At 36.4% G+C, this 17,761-nt stretch overlaps 1 protein-coding gene and 1 long non-coding RNA gene across 2 annotated transcripts; one reads left to right on the top strand and one right to left on the bottom strand.

The window, feature by feature from the left end:
• The first annotated feature begins 4,185 nt into the window (after positions 1–4,185).
• Positions 4,186–6,475, top strand: LOC108681159. The gene is made up of 3 exons (XR_001931474.2): positions 4,186–4,236; positions 5,934–6,150; positions 6,342–6,475. It is a non-coding gene; the product is annotated as an uncharacterized LOC108681159 (long non-coding RNA).
• A 2,627-nt stretch (positions 6,476–9,102) lies between these two features.
• On the bottom strand, positions 9,103–17,071 carry LOC108681146 (DEAD-box ATP-dependent RNA helicase 20). The gene is made up of 11 exons (XM_018170141.2): positions 17,039–17,071; positions 16,505–16,741; positions 14,702–14,823; positions 14,093–14,310; positions 13,662–13,827; positions 12,867–13,109; positions 12,328–12,475; positions 11,655–11,784; positions 10,864–10,999; positions 10,316–10,478; positions 9,103–10,086 (listed from the first exon to the last, which is right to left on the bottom strand). Exons 2-11 carry the CDS (start codon positions 16,670–16,672, stop codon positions 9,454–9,456), a joined length of 2,127 nt encoding a protein of 708 aa, XP_018025630.1. The 5' UTR covers positions 16,673–16,741; positions 17,039–17,071; the 3' UTR covers positions 9,103–9,453.
• Between the last annotated feature and the right edge of the window lie 690 nt (positions 17,072–17,761).

A 17,761-nucleotide genomic window follows, 5' to 3' on the forward strand; every position in this document is an offset into this window, starting at 1 on the left:
ACAAGAGGGAAAGGATAACTTATTATTACTTATCCATATAAGAAGTAAAAGGATAAATTCACTTCTTATATGTAAATCACTTCAATGATTCAGAAAATGAAGTTAAATGCTAGTATAAGAATATTGGTGTAGAAATTGAAGCAATTTAACACTATTGATAAATATCAGAAACTTATTCCAAACAAACAAAGAACTAATGTAAGATTTACCTAAACACATCCTTAATCCTCTACCACCTGACATGAGCAACCGGAGCAATATTGTCACGCGCCTACTTCCCAAAAAAGATACGTTCTAGTGCGCGCAAAATGACTTGCACTGATGGTTGCCGCCACGTACGACAACTTTAAAATGTTTTTTGTAGCGTACAAACGTCCTTAGGCTGCTATACTCAATAGTTTACGTATAATTTAAGTTTAAGTTTATGTTCCCGAAGTGTAACTTACGGCTGGTTAAGGGTTGAGTCAAATTTATTCAGTTTACGGCAATTTAATGAATTGAAGATTGCATTTAACCTGGATGTTAGTCAGGTAGGCTCACATAAGCAGATTGATATCGAGGCAGATGTTGAACGACTGGTCGAACATAACATTAATCTATTTGAGTTTGAAGCAAAAAAATGAATATCGAAATGCCAAACACTTTCTTCCACTCTTGTAAAAAATTCCTCAACATTATATAGTCTCTTGAATGGGCCCATTGAAAATCAAGGATTTTCGAGTTTCTTGACCTCTCGAATTAGCGAAGTCGTAAACATTATCCTTGCGATGAATATGGTTGCTGAACCGGTGCCGCTTCAGTTAAATGACTAAATGATTTTGGGAAAAGCAAATCATGTCATAAAATCACAACATAAAGCCAATAACATTCCCAGCCAAAGTTAGCATATCTGCTTAATAAACAGGAAATGGATCAGCAAAAAAATGTATATGATTAGACCTCCATAAACCCATAGCTGAAAAATGGGGCAACTGACGAATTTTTGAACAGGCAAGGTGATACGGGTGTGTTAAACGACGCCGGGGAAATTAAGAAGGACTCTTATATATAACACCATTTACTGGCACAATATCAAATCATACACTCAACGTTGAGCTAAAGTTCACGACTAAGAAAGTGAAATATTTGTGACTAATTCTGTGCCATAATTAAGCCTTGAAACTGAACAAAAATAAGTCTGATCATAAAATTTACCAGGCACGCTGTCTATTGAGTCGAATTACGCTGTTTCTACACGTAAATGCGAATGTCGAACTTGCAATTGGAAAATCACGTGTCAGTTCAAGATTAAAATTACACGAGTTCCTGACGAGTTTATTTATCGCGAATACAACTTTTAACTTTAATTTTGATTGAAAACTAAAAAATGTTACATGAAAAGTTTGACTTCCGAAACGAAATTTTGTTTTTAGAAACGGTTTACAAGGAATATCACTGTATCCTGATGTGTCAATCACCTTAGTGGAAAACATTTTCTTTTTGTGTAGGGACTCTCATCCCCTTATAAAATAATTGAGAAGGAAGATAGTGCTGCACGGTACAATACTTTTACTCGTCACTTCTGTGACGCGATTAATAAAATAAAGTTATTATGAAATAAGAATAGTAGCTAGATTATCATGTAAGTAGTTTTTTTAATACGTTCCAATTTTCCAAATAATGATCACAGTCAATTTGTAATAACACAGTTGGCGAATACAGTGACGTAATATAAATTTGAGAAAATCACACGTTTTTTTATTGCCTAACAGGCACGAATATTGGCAAATTCTGCCTACTGCCAAGTCACTTGAACGTGCCTCTGAATGACTGACCACGCAGAATTAAAAAAAAATTCAAACGAAATGATATTCGTAAATTTGCTGTCGTCCTTCAAAAATTCAGAATTTACAGAATCACGTCTAAAGTGTATAAATGTTGTTAGATTTTTTAATCACACAAAAATTTGGAATAATCTTTGCATTCTCATGGAGTTCTTAATTAACAGAGGGTTTAAAGAAACATACGACTGTTTTTCACCTGCTCGACAAAAATGCCGCAGGTCGTGACGTGAGATATTCAGCCTGAAGCGAGGTCAGCGATCGGGTGAATCGTGTGAATATTTGTAATACAAAATGTGTAAGTTTAATACCAGTGAGACAAGAGTACAATAAACTACGAGAGGAAAATGAACAGAGAAAATTCAACTGAATTCCAACACGGAATTTGTTTGCGCTGTACTAAGAGAGCTGAATAATTGTCATTAAATAATGGAAAAGTACAAGAAAGAAAAACTCTTTCGTGTTATTTCAACGACAAAAATGTTAGGTCATTCGACGAATAATTGTCAAAGTTATATATCACATAAATTTATCAAGAAAATCGGCCTCAAATGTAATTGAAATACTTTAATTAAGGTATGAATGGAGCTTACTTTAAATTCAATTCTCACAAAAAGCATTTTAGCGAAGTTTATGGTATATTTTGTTCACACCAGATAATTCTTAAGCATCGCGTGCCTTATATTTATAATCTTAGTCAAAAGTTGGCAGCTACAACATACATACCTGTTCGTAAAATAGTCAATTGTTTTTATTATTAATTGCAAATAATTAATTATTATAACTTATTTTTCTCAAATATTAATGAATATGCTCAAACGTAGTGAAAACCGCGACTAAAACCGCTCAAATTACATTGTGGGAACACTAGGCTTCTCAACACTTTGAATACTACGATAACAAAGACATAAATTCGAGAGTTTAGTGTACAACTTTTGACTGACATTCCAGTTGCATGCTCACAATTCAAATTTTTACTCTGTGTTAATTTCTTACATCTCAGCGCTCTTATTCATTTCTATATAAGTAAGTTCTATATACCGGTCTTTCCCTTCGTATCAACTCCTGTTGGAGTTGAATTTATGGTTTTACGAAGCTGTGTTGCTTTATGAATATCGAATAATAAGCAATAAAGTTTGCTATATTATAGATAGAGAAGAATTTGAATTCGAAACGTTTCGAAATTCAACTGTTTTGTTGATCAGATATGATTCACAGAAAATTATAATGAGAAAACTTTTAACATGTTAGTGGGATTTCCGGTATCTTTGATACAATTCAAGATTTTTTAAGCTTACCAGGGATTTGCCTGCTTAAAGGAACAGACATTGTCACAGACAATCCTCAGTCATTCGTCAGAACGGCATCTGCATAACCACTTGTAAACGTAAGTGTATAACTGAAATTATCAGTCGTGTAAATTATAGAAATTTATCCCAAATGAAAATTCGCAAAATTCATCCTTCTAAGATAAAAATTTTGATATTAGGTCATTATTATTTTAAGGGGTTCGAATCAGTTTTCCAATCATTTTAAACATTGACTTTACGAACCATTGGATTGGACTGATAGACTTTTTAAATAGAAGGAATACCAACGGCAATGACACCGTCAGTCACCGTCCTTAACATATAATAACACATTTCAACATTTTCTAGAATTTCTTTCTAAAATTATTTAGCGGAAATTTCATATAACGCTGAATTTAGAAGCGATTACCAGTCTCCTGCAACGTCGAGTTGATTACCTAGCTCAAAATTTTTACTAAACAATTGATTACCTTTTTCATTAATAGGCCACAGGTAACATTTAAACTTCTCAAGTTCGCAATAATTCCAATTTAGCATGTGAGAAATTCTTGATTTCTCACCGATAATAAATTTTCAGTTCCCTTCTCATTTTTCTAATATCTCTAACGATTAATTGTAAACGCGCTGTATGTTTAATTAATTAAACGCGATTAATTCCAAACTGCCATAAGAGTGGCAGTTGGGGTTTTCTAACGAAATTTTTAAACATAAACCTTATGGACCATCCTATACTTTCTTTCGGATGAGCCTTTAAAATTTCCTGTTCCTTCGTTCCTAAAATAAAAAATTCAAATTATTCTATTGTGTAAATTTCTTATAAGCAATTATTTTGAAACTATGGACACAGCTTACTGCCACGCTTGCTATAGGAGACAGTAATAATGAACGACAAGTAAAATATCTATTTTAATGCAAATAGAAATAAATCGATCCATGCACCGGAGCTGCAAGCCGCAGCCACGTAATCGTGTCGTGTATGTGTCACGATTCTACTTGCGGTGGCCGATATTAATTTCAGGTCAACCGAGGCCGCTCGTGGCTATATAAGGCGCACCGAGAGTCCAAGTCACCAGTTGAGTACCTCGACAGCCTCTGACAACATCATGGTGAGTAGCACTAAAATTTGTTACAGGTGGCATTTCATTATCTACACGTAAACTCGAATAAATAATGCAACATTCATACAACAAAAAATTATCCTTTAACAATTAAACCGAGAAAATTGCGAATCCTTGGCGTTATATTATCGGAATTCTTTAAATTATAAAAAATTTTACAGTTAAATTATTGATTTCATTATTCTTAAGGAGAGCACGTACGTCAAAATCGAAAATAAAGGCTTTTCCGTTTTTTATGCTCATTTTACAGGTCCAAGAACTGCGCATTTAAAAAGCCCAAAGCCATGTTTGTGCGTTCAATTGTTCGTTCACGACAGTTGTCGAAGCCGTGGATAAAACCTATACTTTCAATGATCACAAATTTCTTTTTTTGCTCTCCTGAAAACTTGGACTTTTCATCTTAAAAATCTATCTCTCCCTATGATTTTCAAGCTACAGCATTGAAAGATAAACCTCTCGATTTTTAAAGACCTGATCTTGCGATCAAGCTGTCACTTTTCCTGATTTCTTTTTTGCTTGAATATTGAAAAAATAGGGAGAGGGGCAAAATTGGAAAAAAATCAGAATAATAAAAAAAAGTTTGGAAAAAGTAATCGGATGATCACCAGATATAGTTTTTACGAATCGAATGATATGTCTCTCGATCTTGTAGCACGTTAATTGAATAAGGAGAATGAATTTGAAGGGGGGGGGAAGATTATTGAATGAAGGGGGGTACGGTCACACTACCCCCCTTTTTGCTGTTTTCAATGAATTTCACGTTCTCTTTCAATTTTTGTCGGAAAATTTAAACCAACAAGTCTTAGATTTCTGTTTGATATATGTGTACCAACTTTCGAATGATCCGTTCGTAAATAAAAAAGTTTTGTTTACGTATACCTGATCCTTATACCGCCGCAGTTCACTCACCGGGAACAAAACTTTCAAAATAAATTATGCATAAACTATTGAGTGTAGCAACCTGAGGACGTTTGTGCGCAACAGAGAACATTTTAAAGTTGTACGTGGCGGCAACCATCAGTGCAATTCATTTTGCGCTCACTAGAACGTATCCTTTTTGGGAAGCAGTCTTGTGACAACATTGCTCCGGTTGCTCATGTCAGGCGGTAGAGGGTTAAATTAAAACGTTAGTTAAAATGTACTCACTCGTCCAGTAGGTTAATCCAATCTGTATAATATGCATTATTCAAGTCAAGTAACCAAGATTTGATGTCCTAATTTAGTAATACGTATTAAATTCAACTTTTGCGTCATGAAAGCCGGTGTTTTTAGTCTCAATTAAGAGCTAAGGGCAAACCAAGCATATCAGACAGGAATAGTAGCATTGGATAACTTTTTGTTCCAAATGTGCCATTATCAGCGGGATACCTATTTGTCCTAATACTCAATACTATTCTACTTCAATTGAATATCATAATATTTAAACACTAATATTTGATTACCTACTTCTGGAAAGTAAACAGACGATGACACAATGTAGCCATAAGAATTCAGAGAAAATTTCTTCTAAAATAAAGTTCTGAATTTCTTACTTTCACCAAATTTCCGTATCATGAATGACCGAAGATTTAAGACCATGGCTTGAGAGCAAATATGAGGAAAAGTCAGAACTAAAAGCTTGAATTTCAATGAATGTTTTGAAGATGTATATTGTGATCATGACCACGTCGCCGTGACCGTTACAGTTCCGCCTCGTCTTCGCCGTCTTGCTGCTCTGCGCCGTCGCCCTCGCGGCCCCAGGCTTCGGTGGTTTTGGAGGCTTCGGAGGATTTGGCCACGGTGGATTCGGTGGCTTCGGACATGGCGGTGGTTTTGGTCATCACGGTGGATTTGTTGGTGGATTCGGGCGTGGTTTCGGAGGAGGATTTGGACATGGTTTTGGCCATGGTGGATTTTGGCGCTGTGAGCCGAATTTGCATATGAAATAGCTCATGAAAAATAAATTTGTTAATACAATTTGACTTTTCTGGGCTCGCCATCATCTATTACAAATTGCTGATGATAATCTTTAATTAACATATTTGCACTAATATTCCATTATTATACTTTTTACTTATTATGAATATTTATAACTATTCTTCTTCACATAACAGGATGAGAAGTTGGGGAGAAAAATTCTCCAATTTCACTTGGTCACCTCAACTGGACGACTCGATCGAACGAACACTTCCTCCTGCTATTATTTATGATTTTCTTTTGAACGAATCAAATAAAGAATTGAAATCTGCAAAATCTTGATTTGTCCCTTTTATCCAAAACTCATCAAATATACGTATATATGTCTAAATGTGTGTTCGAAGCGTAGCATGCTAGATAAATATATACAAACACAGCATTCAGTTTTTTGTGCTTGGACACTTTTGATGTGAATTTTTTAGACGAATTTTCATAGCAATCGAAGAAAACAAAAAAAAAAAAAAAAATCTGACCACGCTTGCCGGTGCGTATTGTGACTAAATAGCTCCATTTAAATTTGGTCAATGTCGGGTTGATTTGGCAAACTTATGCGTTGAAAATCTGCAATAAAAAGTTGTCAAAAAAGTGTCGCAGCAGTCTATCCAGGCACGTATCCACGATTCTACTAGTGTCTGTATATTAACCGAACCTGAAAATTTATTCGAATAGGAAGAACGGTAACATTGCAAAACTGGACTGAAATGAACTGAATTTACATCAAACGTTATACGTGATTGAGAAGAAATTATTATGCATGAAAGCGGGCATTTCCATTTCAAATGTAACCAGATCATTTGGTTGGTTTGGTAAATTTAGTTTATAATTGAGAAAAATGTCTTTTTGCCATAAAGTTACAATTCATTATAGAGAACTATTTGCCAAGTCTTCGCAACGGAATAATCTGTGCGGTAGAAACCTGCACCCAACAAGCCACAACAAAATATTAACATATGCCGCAGCAAGTTCTGTCATTCTTCGTGTGTTACGGGAATTTAAGTTATATGGTTGATGATCATTAAAAAGAATTTGTTTGTCGAACATTTAGATGGGATGCTTTCAAATGAGCACAAAATACAAAAATTGTAAGAATAATATGAGTTCAATTTGAAACAAAAACCAACACCAGGAACCACGGCTATAAACTAAAAGAACTACATTGTAACACATCCATGCGACAACATTTCTTCTCGCTTCGAGTCACCGACATGTGGAACAGCCTCTCTGTTAGCATCGTTGACGCTCCGAGTATGAACATCTTCAAAAACAGACTAGACGAAGCGATGCAAGTTCGGTCATGAAATGCCTAGCACCTTACGAGTCTTGCAATAAGTCCAGCAGCTATCTCAATCAATTCGTCAGTTATGGAAAGATCGGGTTCATAAGGACGGATCCCTTGTGGAATCAAGTCACGAAAAATACAAGAATCGGCAACAGGCCATGGGCCTATTTTTTCAGTGCCGACATTTCTATTCTATTCTAATACCGTTTGAATTCTGTTGGACAAATGGCGTCCATTCTAAAAATGAACGCATAACGTAAATTTGACGATTATTTATATATGATCATTTATCTGAAAACCCATCAAAATTAAATTATGTGTTTGATCAATAGATCGCGAGAGTGATTTAGTATTGTTCGTTTTGAAAACGTTACAAGTAACGTTTAAAATAAGAAACCTAATCGGGCAATGTCTATAGTTAAGAAATTTGAAAAAAAAACTGACAATCGTGGATGTTGTTGCTTTAACTTTTATCGATAAAACGCCGATAGTAATTCCTTGAATACATGCAATTTAGTAATATTTATTCACAAATACCACGAAATTGTTCAGATAATTCAACACCAGAATAGGGTGATCGAGCCAAGTGTCACTAAAAATCTTGCATGCGTGCATGGTAATCATGAACTGATACACCTTCTGCATGTCTCTTGTAAAATGGCTTCTGCATGTCTTGGGCTTATGACTGACGAGTCATAAGCCCATGGTTGAACTATATAAGGCCTTCTTCTTTTAGAGTTTGAGGAAGCTATACAACTTCAACCATGTCATAAGCATCCTCCGTTACGGAACTACCTTCGGCGGATACGCTTTGCGTGCTTCCACCCCGTGAGGTATCATATACTCAAAGATTCTAGGATAGAGATTTTTTATCAATTTGCCAGTGATCAATAGGCCAATATTTCAAATAAGACCTTCTACATAAGGCATCCTACCCAACTCTGAAGTTATAATAGCAAGAATTCAAACGTGCATTTCAGCACAGGGGGAATTACATACAATGATGAACGGATTTGTACCCTGGTGTGCGTGTATTCAACTGCGAACTTCTGCAAAATGATCGGCCCTTGACCCTCGACTTCAAGAATTCTTCTCAAAATAATGTTGAATCCTAGGTGATCCTCTGAAGTGAACAATAGCAGAGTTAACTTACTCGCACTGATACAGCTGAAACGAGATTTAATGTCCTGAATTTGGTGGGCAATTACGTTTGTCGTTCCATAACGAACTTTTTTTCCAGTTGCGCTTTTAATAACCACTGTCACCGGCACCTCTCTTGGCGACGTACCGAAGTATGTTATAATCAACTGCAACAGATATTTTTGAGAGTAGGTTTAGTGACACTCAACTATAATCCTGTTCCCCGCTTCGAGTAAAGAGTCGAGATTGCAACTTTAGCAAAGAGGTTGCAAACATACGAATATCTTGTTGGAAAAGCTCCTTCGATTCAGAAGCGGGCATCTGTAAATTTTTCTTTGAAACGCCGCAAAAGAATTGCTTGTCAGCGTACCCAAACTCATGTTTTGCGGTTGACACTCGTGACTTATATAACCTATTCATTCCTGGCACGTTTGCCAATGGCGCTTGATACGTTGAAGAGCGTAATAAAGGAATTTGAACAAAGCAATCATTTATTCTAGTCAGTTAACAGAGTAATGCAAACAGCACCTCTAACACAAAAAAAAATCAACTTGCAAATTCAATGCTCACTGTACTAACAAAATATATACGCAGTTTTATCCTGTATCGTTTAGCTATCCTTACAACATGGATTACGATCTTAGCGTAGAAATAAAGAAAATTACTGCAAATAAATAGGATGACAATGAAATTCCAAACTTCAAGTAGAGGAAAACATTCAGCTAAAATAATAACCTCGCAGATTTATTCGGTTCACGATGCAAAAAAGCAGTACCGTAGGAATCGGAACTTTCCTATCTCGTTAAATCAAAATGAAATCGACAGTTCACTTATTCGCCCCAGATTTCTTCATTCTCTTGACCGATTTTGACACCAGACATTTGGTTGGACAGAGCCGCCATGCAACCTGGAGCAGCTGGGCTTTTATTACCGCGATTTTGCACCCGACGATGCGAGTCTTGAAATTTTGGTCGATTTGATCGAAATTGGCCTTGCGCTTTCAGATCCGAATAGTTGTCATGCATAACCGGAAATGATGAGGTAGGCGCTGAGGAGTCTTCGATCCAGTCAGAAGATGTCATGGTTTTCTCCGAAGTTATTTCAGCGCATGAGGAAGTCTGATGCTTATTAATCGACATTGCATCGCTGTTGGGCGTCTCTTGATGGTTGTCAAACCAGGCATTAGATTGAGAAGAGTAGTCATTTCTCTTCTTTATGGGGCAATGCAAAGTGGCACTTTTGTATTCATCATACGAAGATCCACTTTGATACGAAGTTCCTCGGGTCTCATTTCTGTAGGACGAGCCGCTGAAGGCACCGCGGGAGGATGAGTTCTCCCTCCCCCGATTTCTGTCTCCAGCAAAACCACCACCACGTCGGTCTCGACCGCCACCTTCGTTATCCCGACGAGCCTTCGCGCGGTCGGCCCGATCGGCCATTCTAACGAGCTCAGAAGGCACGGGCTGGAGAGAAAAAATAAGTTTAATAATACACTTTGATTGAGATCGAGCCTAAGATATCTAACGTGTTTAATAGCAAATTTAAGCGAAATGCACTTTAAATCAGCTGAATACACAACTTCGCACGACTTAGCTAAAAATCAAACCAATTTACTACTGTCAACCTAGTCATAATAGTATACCAGACACATCAAGACAACGCGAACGCATGTCATGGGCGTGATAAACTAACAGCGTTGGAGCGATTCAGAATATCCATGAAGGGTCGGATCAGCTGACGGTCGCTCCAGGTGACGAAGGTGAGCGCGTAGCCCGAGCGGCCGGCCCGCCCCGTGCGCCCAGCTCGATGCACGTACTCCTCGAGGTTCCTCGGCAGGTCGTAATTGATCACGTAGCTGATGAATGAAATTCCATTAGCTCGCCGAAAATAACCTTAATATAAGGAGGGTTCAACCTTAATAAATGGTACGCACGGCGAAAGAGAAAACTCAAGTTGATTCTTTCACTTAGCTAAACTAGTAAAAAAAATTGTAAATACAATAAACAATCAATATTATAGTGTCTTAGAGTATAGACAAAATATAATGTTTATCACCAGTATTAGACCCCACGGAGGCATTTCAAAAAGAAATTTTGAAATCTAATTTTGCATTAAAAAAAGAAATTACTTATTTGTTGCAATGAAATTTCAACAAATAAGTATAACAGCAGGCATGAAAAATTGAATAGAAGTCTTCACAGCAAGAGAGGAAGAGAATTTTTGCAGGTAACACAATTTACGTGACATCGATGACATCGAGGCCACGGGCGGCGACGTCAGTGCAGATAAGCAGCCTGGATTCACTCCTCCTGAACATGTCGAGGGATTGTTCCCTGGCCTCCTGGTGCATGGTGCCGTACAGCGTCGTAGGCTCCCCTGAGATATGTTCAAACGAGCAGGGTGAGATTAAGAGGAGCAATATATGAAAAGGTCTACATATCATAGTAGACCTTAAAATTAAAAACTACACTTTTCTTTTATTTATAGCTGATATTTTAGATCTCAGCAAAGAGCCCAGGCTGGATTGATTTCAGGTATAAGAACCAAAATTCCAAGAATCCGACCCTGATAAACGCGCATTAGTGGACGTCGCACTGAGTCTTCAGCAACAACTCGTGATTTGTTTGAGTTGCTACTAGGATTTGAGGTTATTTACGAGAATTTTTTCATTATGCAGGAATATTGAACACACATCAGTTATATATAGAATATATATGATCTAAAGATTGAGCCAAGAAAAAGAAGCCAGAAATATATGATCTCCGTCCATTAATTTACCAAACCTAATGAAATGTTTGTACCGCGTGCGAAAGATCAATTCATGTCATATTTGGTATTCAGCTGAAACATAAAGAATGGAAGCAATACCGAACACACAGGCATTTGAATGATTTCGAACTTCAGCTTCCACAATTAACTTAAAACATAGCCACATGTAATCAATACCTATATACTTATAACAAATAAATGAATGAGAATCTTCCAATGTTATGAAAAATCAATTAGAACTAAAGAAGGTTCAGATGCGTACAAAGCAACGGGCGCTTCTTGGACGCGAAATGTTCGAAGATGGTCGAGAAGAGAGGCTCGCACGACAAGCGTCTGTTGACGAACACCAGACCTTTGTCATCAGGCGTCCGCGTATCTAAGAACTCCAGCAGCTGGAAACAGATGAATGGCGTTAATCAGCCGCAGAAAGCAATTATGAGAGATGATGCCAAAACCAACTACCTAACGGAGTGGAACCGTCTGCCTGTGATACGATAACTTGAAGGGTTATTAACACCAACGATAGCGATGATATCCTTCAGAACAACAAGGTTAATTTTGCGCAAGCTCAATGTCAGAGCTGCTTAGACTTCCCTGCATTGATTTATAAATGCTGCCACTTCTGTCCTCGATTAAAGCATCTTCAGAAGCCATACTAGTTATTTTACTATAAAAAGACATTCATTGACCGGACGGTGTACACGTAAGGAACAGACAATTTATACAAAATCGTTAATGGATAGAAAAAATCTCTGAAACTGCTCATCTGATCGATATAAGTATGATGGCAGAATTAAGTCCAACTTATCCGCTTTCACATCAGCAAGGGCCGTCAGTGAAAAATCGACACCAGTAGTGACAGTAATGCAGAACTTAATGAGTAAGATCACATTATCATTCCCATTGCATTGGCGCTAAAAGAATTCTATTCTGACCTTAGCATTTTTCTCATCCTCCTCACACACGATGACGTCCTGAGTGACGGTGTAGGTGGCCTTCAGCTCGCGCTCGCCCACGCGCACCATAATCTCATCCGTGAGGTAGAACTTGGCGATGTGGTGGATGTCAGAGTTCCAGGTAGCGCTGAACCAACAATATATTGTTAGTCCATACAACATGGTCAGGTCAAAACTCTCCATTGACACTTAAATCTTAAGAACAGGCTAGTAACCAGGATTCTCAAGCTTATATTGCATGAATTGTAGATGAACACTTAAGTTTTATTATATGATGGTTGAGAATACATTCTATTTTTACAATAATATTCGATTGCTAAAAATTTATATTGAAGATTCGTGTCCTTAATTGCAATATGATATATTCAAGAGTCACCATCGAACCCATGGTAAATTTCGTTATACCTATCATTGAAACAAAAACCAAATCGTCAACCCAAGAACTTCATGAGTCACCATTGAACCCATGCTAAATTTCATTATATCTATAAGTAATTAAATTGAAATGCTAGAATTACCTGGTCATTACGAACTGGCGATCCTTCCTGACGGAGTTGAGTATGAGGGAGAGGTGGCACAGGAAGCCCATATCGAGCATGCGGTCGGCCTCGTCGAACACGACGTAGGACACGCGCCGCAGGTCCACCTCCTGCGAGCGCAGCAGATCGGCCAGCCGCCCTGGCGTGGCCACCACGACCATCGCGCCATCAGCGAGCTTCCTCAGTTGCGTCCCGCGGTCTCCTTGTCCGTACACGCACACACTGAGATATATTTCGTTCTCGAGTTATTTATATTATTAACCGTACTTTATAATTATATGTAACATATAACTATAATACTACATTTATTAACTGCTTATTACTGCATACATATCTCACATGACTGGTATATGATCTCAACAATATGATGGACATGATATAATCGAAATGAACATAGTGTTACTCATCAGTGATTTGAATAATATACCTACATATAATGATCGAAGAAGTGACCTCACATCATGAATAATTCGAAAGGCGTAACAAATGAGTGGTTTAAGATGCTACCAAAATATCTAAATCGGCTCACTAGATGTTGATGTTAAAAGGTACATAACTACATATAAGTGATTTATACTCCTATGCTGACAAGATGAATTTGACGTCCAAAAAATTTATGATGAAAGTATTATGAAATAGTACAGTACCGGTACTCAAGTTTGATATTCTACAACGGAGACGCTTATTCAATTCATACATAGCAAAATTACTTAAGCTACTTTGAGCTGCGTTTAGCCCGTAGACCATATCACAGAAACCATCAAAAGAGCTCGCCTTTTGATCTTGCTGTACTGTAGTTTGTTGACCTCATCGTCAATCTGAAGCGCCAGTTCTCGGGTGGGTGCGATCACGATCATGCGGGGACCTGTGAATACCTTGGTCTCAGGGTCTTGGTTTTGAATGTTCACCAATCCAGGTAGCAGGAATGCCAGAGTTTTACCTGAAAATTAATTGCAGAGGAGTCAGAATATATAGTCAATCTTGCTGTTAGAAAATAAATTACGGATATGCTCATGCATGAAGAATATTCACCTAGGCTGCTAGTGAATATATTAAAAAATTTGCTTCAGTAGGTAATTGAAAGCGAAGTTTATATCCTACTTCGTAATGATTCCACACACAATGATAAGTTGCAGCATTCACGATGACGATTAAGTTGCCATTTCCTGAGTATCACTATGTTCTCATCTATACTAGTCATTCACCGGTTCCAGTCTGAGCAATGCCAATAGCATCGCGGCCCCGGAGCAGCACGGGCCAGAGCTGCATTTGGATGGGCGAAGGCTTCTCATAGCGACCCTCGAGCAGCTCCAAGATGTCAGGGAAGTGCTGCCAGGCCTGGCGGAACGTCGTCACAGGGTTGGGTGCATCCAAGCACTCTTCAGCTTCACGGAACGACACGCTGATCTGCCGGTTCTCAAACCTAACAAAAATGCCAGATTAGTAACTTAGAAACAGCAACCCTGACTTATGAAGTGGGACACATTTTTAGTGCATTCAAATATGATGACGATTTTAAGCCATTTAAAGTCTGGTTTTAGGATGCGAAACTGACACTTCAATATTGTCTGATATAATGTAGTCTTGTAAAATTTCCATTCAACTATACATATATGCAGAGAAAAAAAATGACAAAAATGATACCTAAATGGCAGAAGTGTTTCAAATATTTTCACGTCTCACAATGAAATACATACCTATATAATGTGAATGAGATTAATTATTGTGAGACAGCATTATTTACATCATTTAATAAACCAAGATAAAGCATGAAAATTAGATCACTACTCCAGCAATAAATTGTTTGAAAATACCTGATCTTGGCAACTTCTTCTTTAGAGAGCCTGGCAACTTCAGGATCTTCAATGTAGAAGTCTCTTTTTACTGGAGGCAGACCTTCATACAACTTGCGACTATGTTCTTCATCTTCCCTTTTCTGAGAAAATGAAAAATTATGTTTAAAAATCTGGAAATAGTAGAGGTATTTTCAATGCTATGTGATTATTTATTAAGCCATTTTTGAGGGTTGAAATCATTTTACTGTTCACAACTTTGGGATTTCATTTGATTTTGAGTTTATATACAGTAATTACCAATTATATAAATACTGGCAAATAAATTATTTAATTAAATATAATAATTACCAATCAAGTACCTACCAGGCAACTTTGTGAATTGGTATAAAGCATGGTTGCAAACGTGTACAATTTGTTGTATATATATAATGCATACTTACAGTAGTTGGATAAGCTTATTAGTACCTAATCATTGCTAGGAATTGGAACTTGAATATTAATTATTTTTATTCTTGTTTGAAAGTCTCACAACTCGAGTTCCAAAACTAGGTACTATATGCATACTACATATATCTGACTGAGAACTAAAGTCAAAAAACAAGAATAACCTAATATTAAAAATTCAGAAAATGCTTCAATTCAGTTAGGTAGTTACATTAACACTCAAGATGTCTCAACCAAATATCAACAATTTTCTATTTTGTGATAATTTCGAAGGGTTGCAATGAAGTCATTCATCAAAACAAAGAAACCTACCTATGTGATCTGTTTGGCTCAATTGGTAATATTTGTGACCTAAATATAAATAAAAGAAATTGAAATTTACTACCGAGATTCTCCAGTCATAAAGTAAGCATTATTTGAAAAAAATGCCTACCAAAAATGTTAAGTAGTGGTAGTTATCCCTAAAATGTTTTCTGTGAAAGTATTATTCATCACAATGATATACGGTCCCATCAGTAAATTTTACAAAAATATTCAATGAATAAAGCATTACAGGCTAATGGCATGCATGAGGTATTCATTATGTCTTTCTGAAAGGCTAATGACTGTTTACAGACTTACAAGTTCCTATGTATAGTGTAGGTAATAGGTATATTATATAGAATTGTATTTTTTATTATAGGTACTATGTAACTTTTACTAAAGTTTACAAATATTTTATAAAAAAATATAAATTTACAAACAGATGGGCAAGAGGTATCAAACAATTTTCACTTCTCTTAATATAAAATCCTGGTTAATGCAGTTTTAACAAAATGGCCATAAAAATTGAACATTTATATAAAATAAAAAGTTCCAAAATTTACAATTTTGAATCTAATAGATTTTAGATCAGACTTCATCAGTGTATTAAATTGAGGCTAAGAGTCAATCAGTCAAATGCAAAGTAAGACTACATTGGCCACAATATTATTTGCAATAAAATAAAATGACTACAGTAAAATGGGGTAACTTAGACCGGCGGGGTAACTTAGACCACTTTTCGTTTTTTTTACAAAAACCCCCACAACTCAAAAACTATTTGACATAGAAAAATTTTGTCATGGGGAATTAAAGGCCTAATACTGAGGCTACATAACACAATAGAAAGATTTAAAAAGTTTGCATATCTAATAGGTTATGTATTTTGCATGTTTCAATTCAAGTTTAATTTAGCTAGTAAGAAAATGGCATCATTTATAAGAAAAAAAGTGGTCTAAGTTACCCCATTTTACGGTACATATACAATAAGTACATATACATAAAGAAGCAATACAACTAAGTTTATGTTCATCTACAAATTTTGGAAATACAAGTCTTTAAATACTGATTGCATACCTTAGCTTCCCAGTCTATTGCAATGGCAGGAGTTTCTTCAGCTGCAGCAGTACAAGGTATGTGCTTAAGCTTGTTGCATGTTTCATCTGAAACTCTCAAAAACTCTCCGTTCATCATAAACTGATCAAAACCTCCTCTCCGACGAGAGTTGAAACGTCCACGTGACATTCTCACCAGGAAAGTTATTTGGAAATTGATAGCTAGAAAAATTTATTGATGATCTTATTGAAACGACACCTGAAATAAAATAAGTGATTGATGCAATGTAGTAAATTCAGCAAACAACTAAATTATATCACACAAGCTGAAGAATGTCAACATTGTAAATATTTACACAGTTCACAGAGATATTTTCCCAACTGCAGGTATTAGGATATTACTAAAAACGACACTTAGTACAAAAGAAATTTCACAGAATTCAGCTTAGAAAGTGAACATTGGTATTTTTGTAGGAACACCTGACACTGCTAATTTTCAGTCAGTCAATAAACCAAGTTTCCTATAAAACTGGCATATATAGGTACCTGCACGTACCTCAAGACTATGGCATGAACTATTCTGAACATGAAGCATTTATCAAATATTATGCAGGTAATTTTTTTTTTTCGAAGCACAAACTTTGTCGTCTTCCTGAAAATTTTATAAATTTAATTATCATTTGACTTAAGGAAATTTTAACAGAATGATCATAAAATTGTTAATACATATTGAATTCTAAAAATTCTGTTGGTGCATAGATAAATTTATCATGGCAGGATGTTGGGAAGAGCAAGCAGGGATGTAAGATGCATTCTATGATAACCATTTTTGATGGAGGCAGAATTACAAATTCTTCAAATTACAGTTTGTTCTTTACAATATGGGTATTTCACTGTTAAATTTATATATATTTCAATTGTGGCATTTTGAATTACCTTACAGCATAAAAAAAGCCTTGGTGGATTCCATCAACATCTTTACTTTGTATGAAGTGTGTTCAACCTTTGTGAAGTGGATCGAGTTCTGTTTACTTTACAGCCTTTCCCTTGCCTTGCAAAGTCTGACCTAAAATAGTGAATGAAGGATGCACATTCACTGCTCTGGCATCCAGTTGGAATGTCAGAACTAGAGGCCCAAGAGGGACCAGCCAAAATGATTGATTACTGCTTTACATTTGATTTTATAATTTCAGGTGCTGTGGATGGATAACATATCAGGTGAAACGCTAGTGAGATATAAATAGACTTTCAGTCAATAAAAGAAACTTGTCAAGGAAAA

The sequence above is a fragment of the Hyalella azteca genome, unplaced genomic scaffold (genome assembly GCF_000764305.2).
Source record: "Hyalella azteca isolate HAZT.00-mixed unplaced genomic scaffold, Hazt_2.0.2 contig5366, whole genome shotgun sequence".
In the NCBI taxonomy this organism is placed as follows: domain Eukaryota; kingdom Metazoa; phylum Arthropoda; class Malacostraca; order Amphipoda; family Hyalellidae; genus Hyalella; species Hyalella azteca.

Excerpts from the sequence above, each read along its gene's own strand:
- LOC108681146 (XM_018170141.2), bottom strand. The coding sequence starts at position 16,672 with ATGTCACGTGGACGTTTCAACTCTCGTCGGAGAGGAGGTTTTGATCAG. Across the intron at positions 13,828-14,092 it reads CATTGCTCAGACTGGAACCG|GTAAAACTCTGGCATTCCTG; the intron begins GTGAATGACTAG and ends ATTAATTTTCAG. Across the intron at positions 11,785-12,327 it reads AGGATGAGAAAAATGCTAAG|CTGCTGGAGTTCTTAGATAC; the intron begins GTCAGAATAGAA and ends ATCTGTTTCCAG.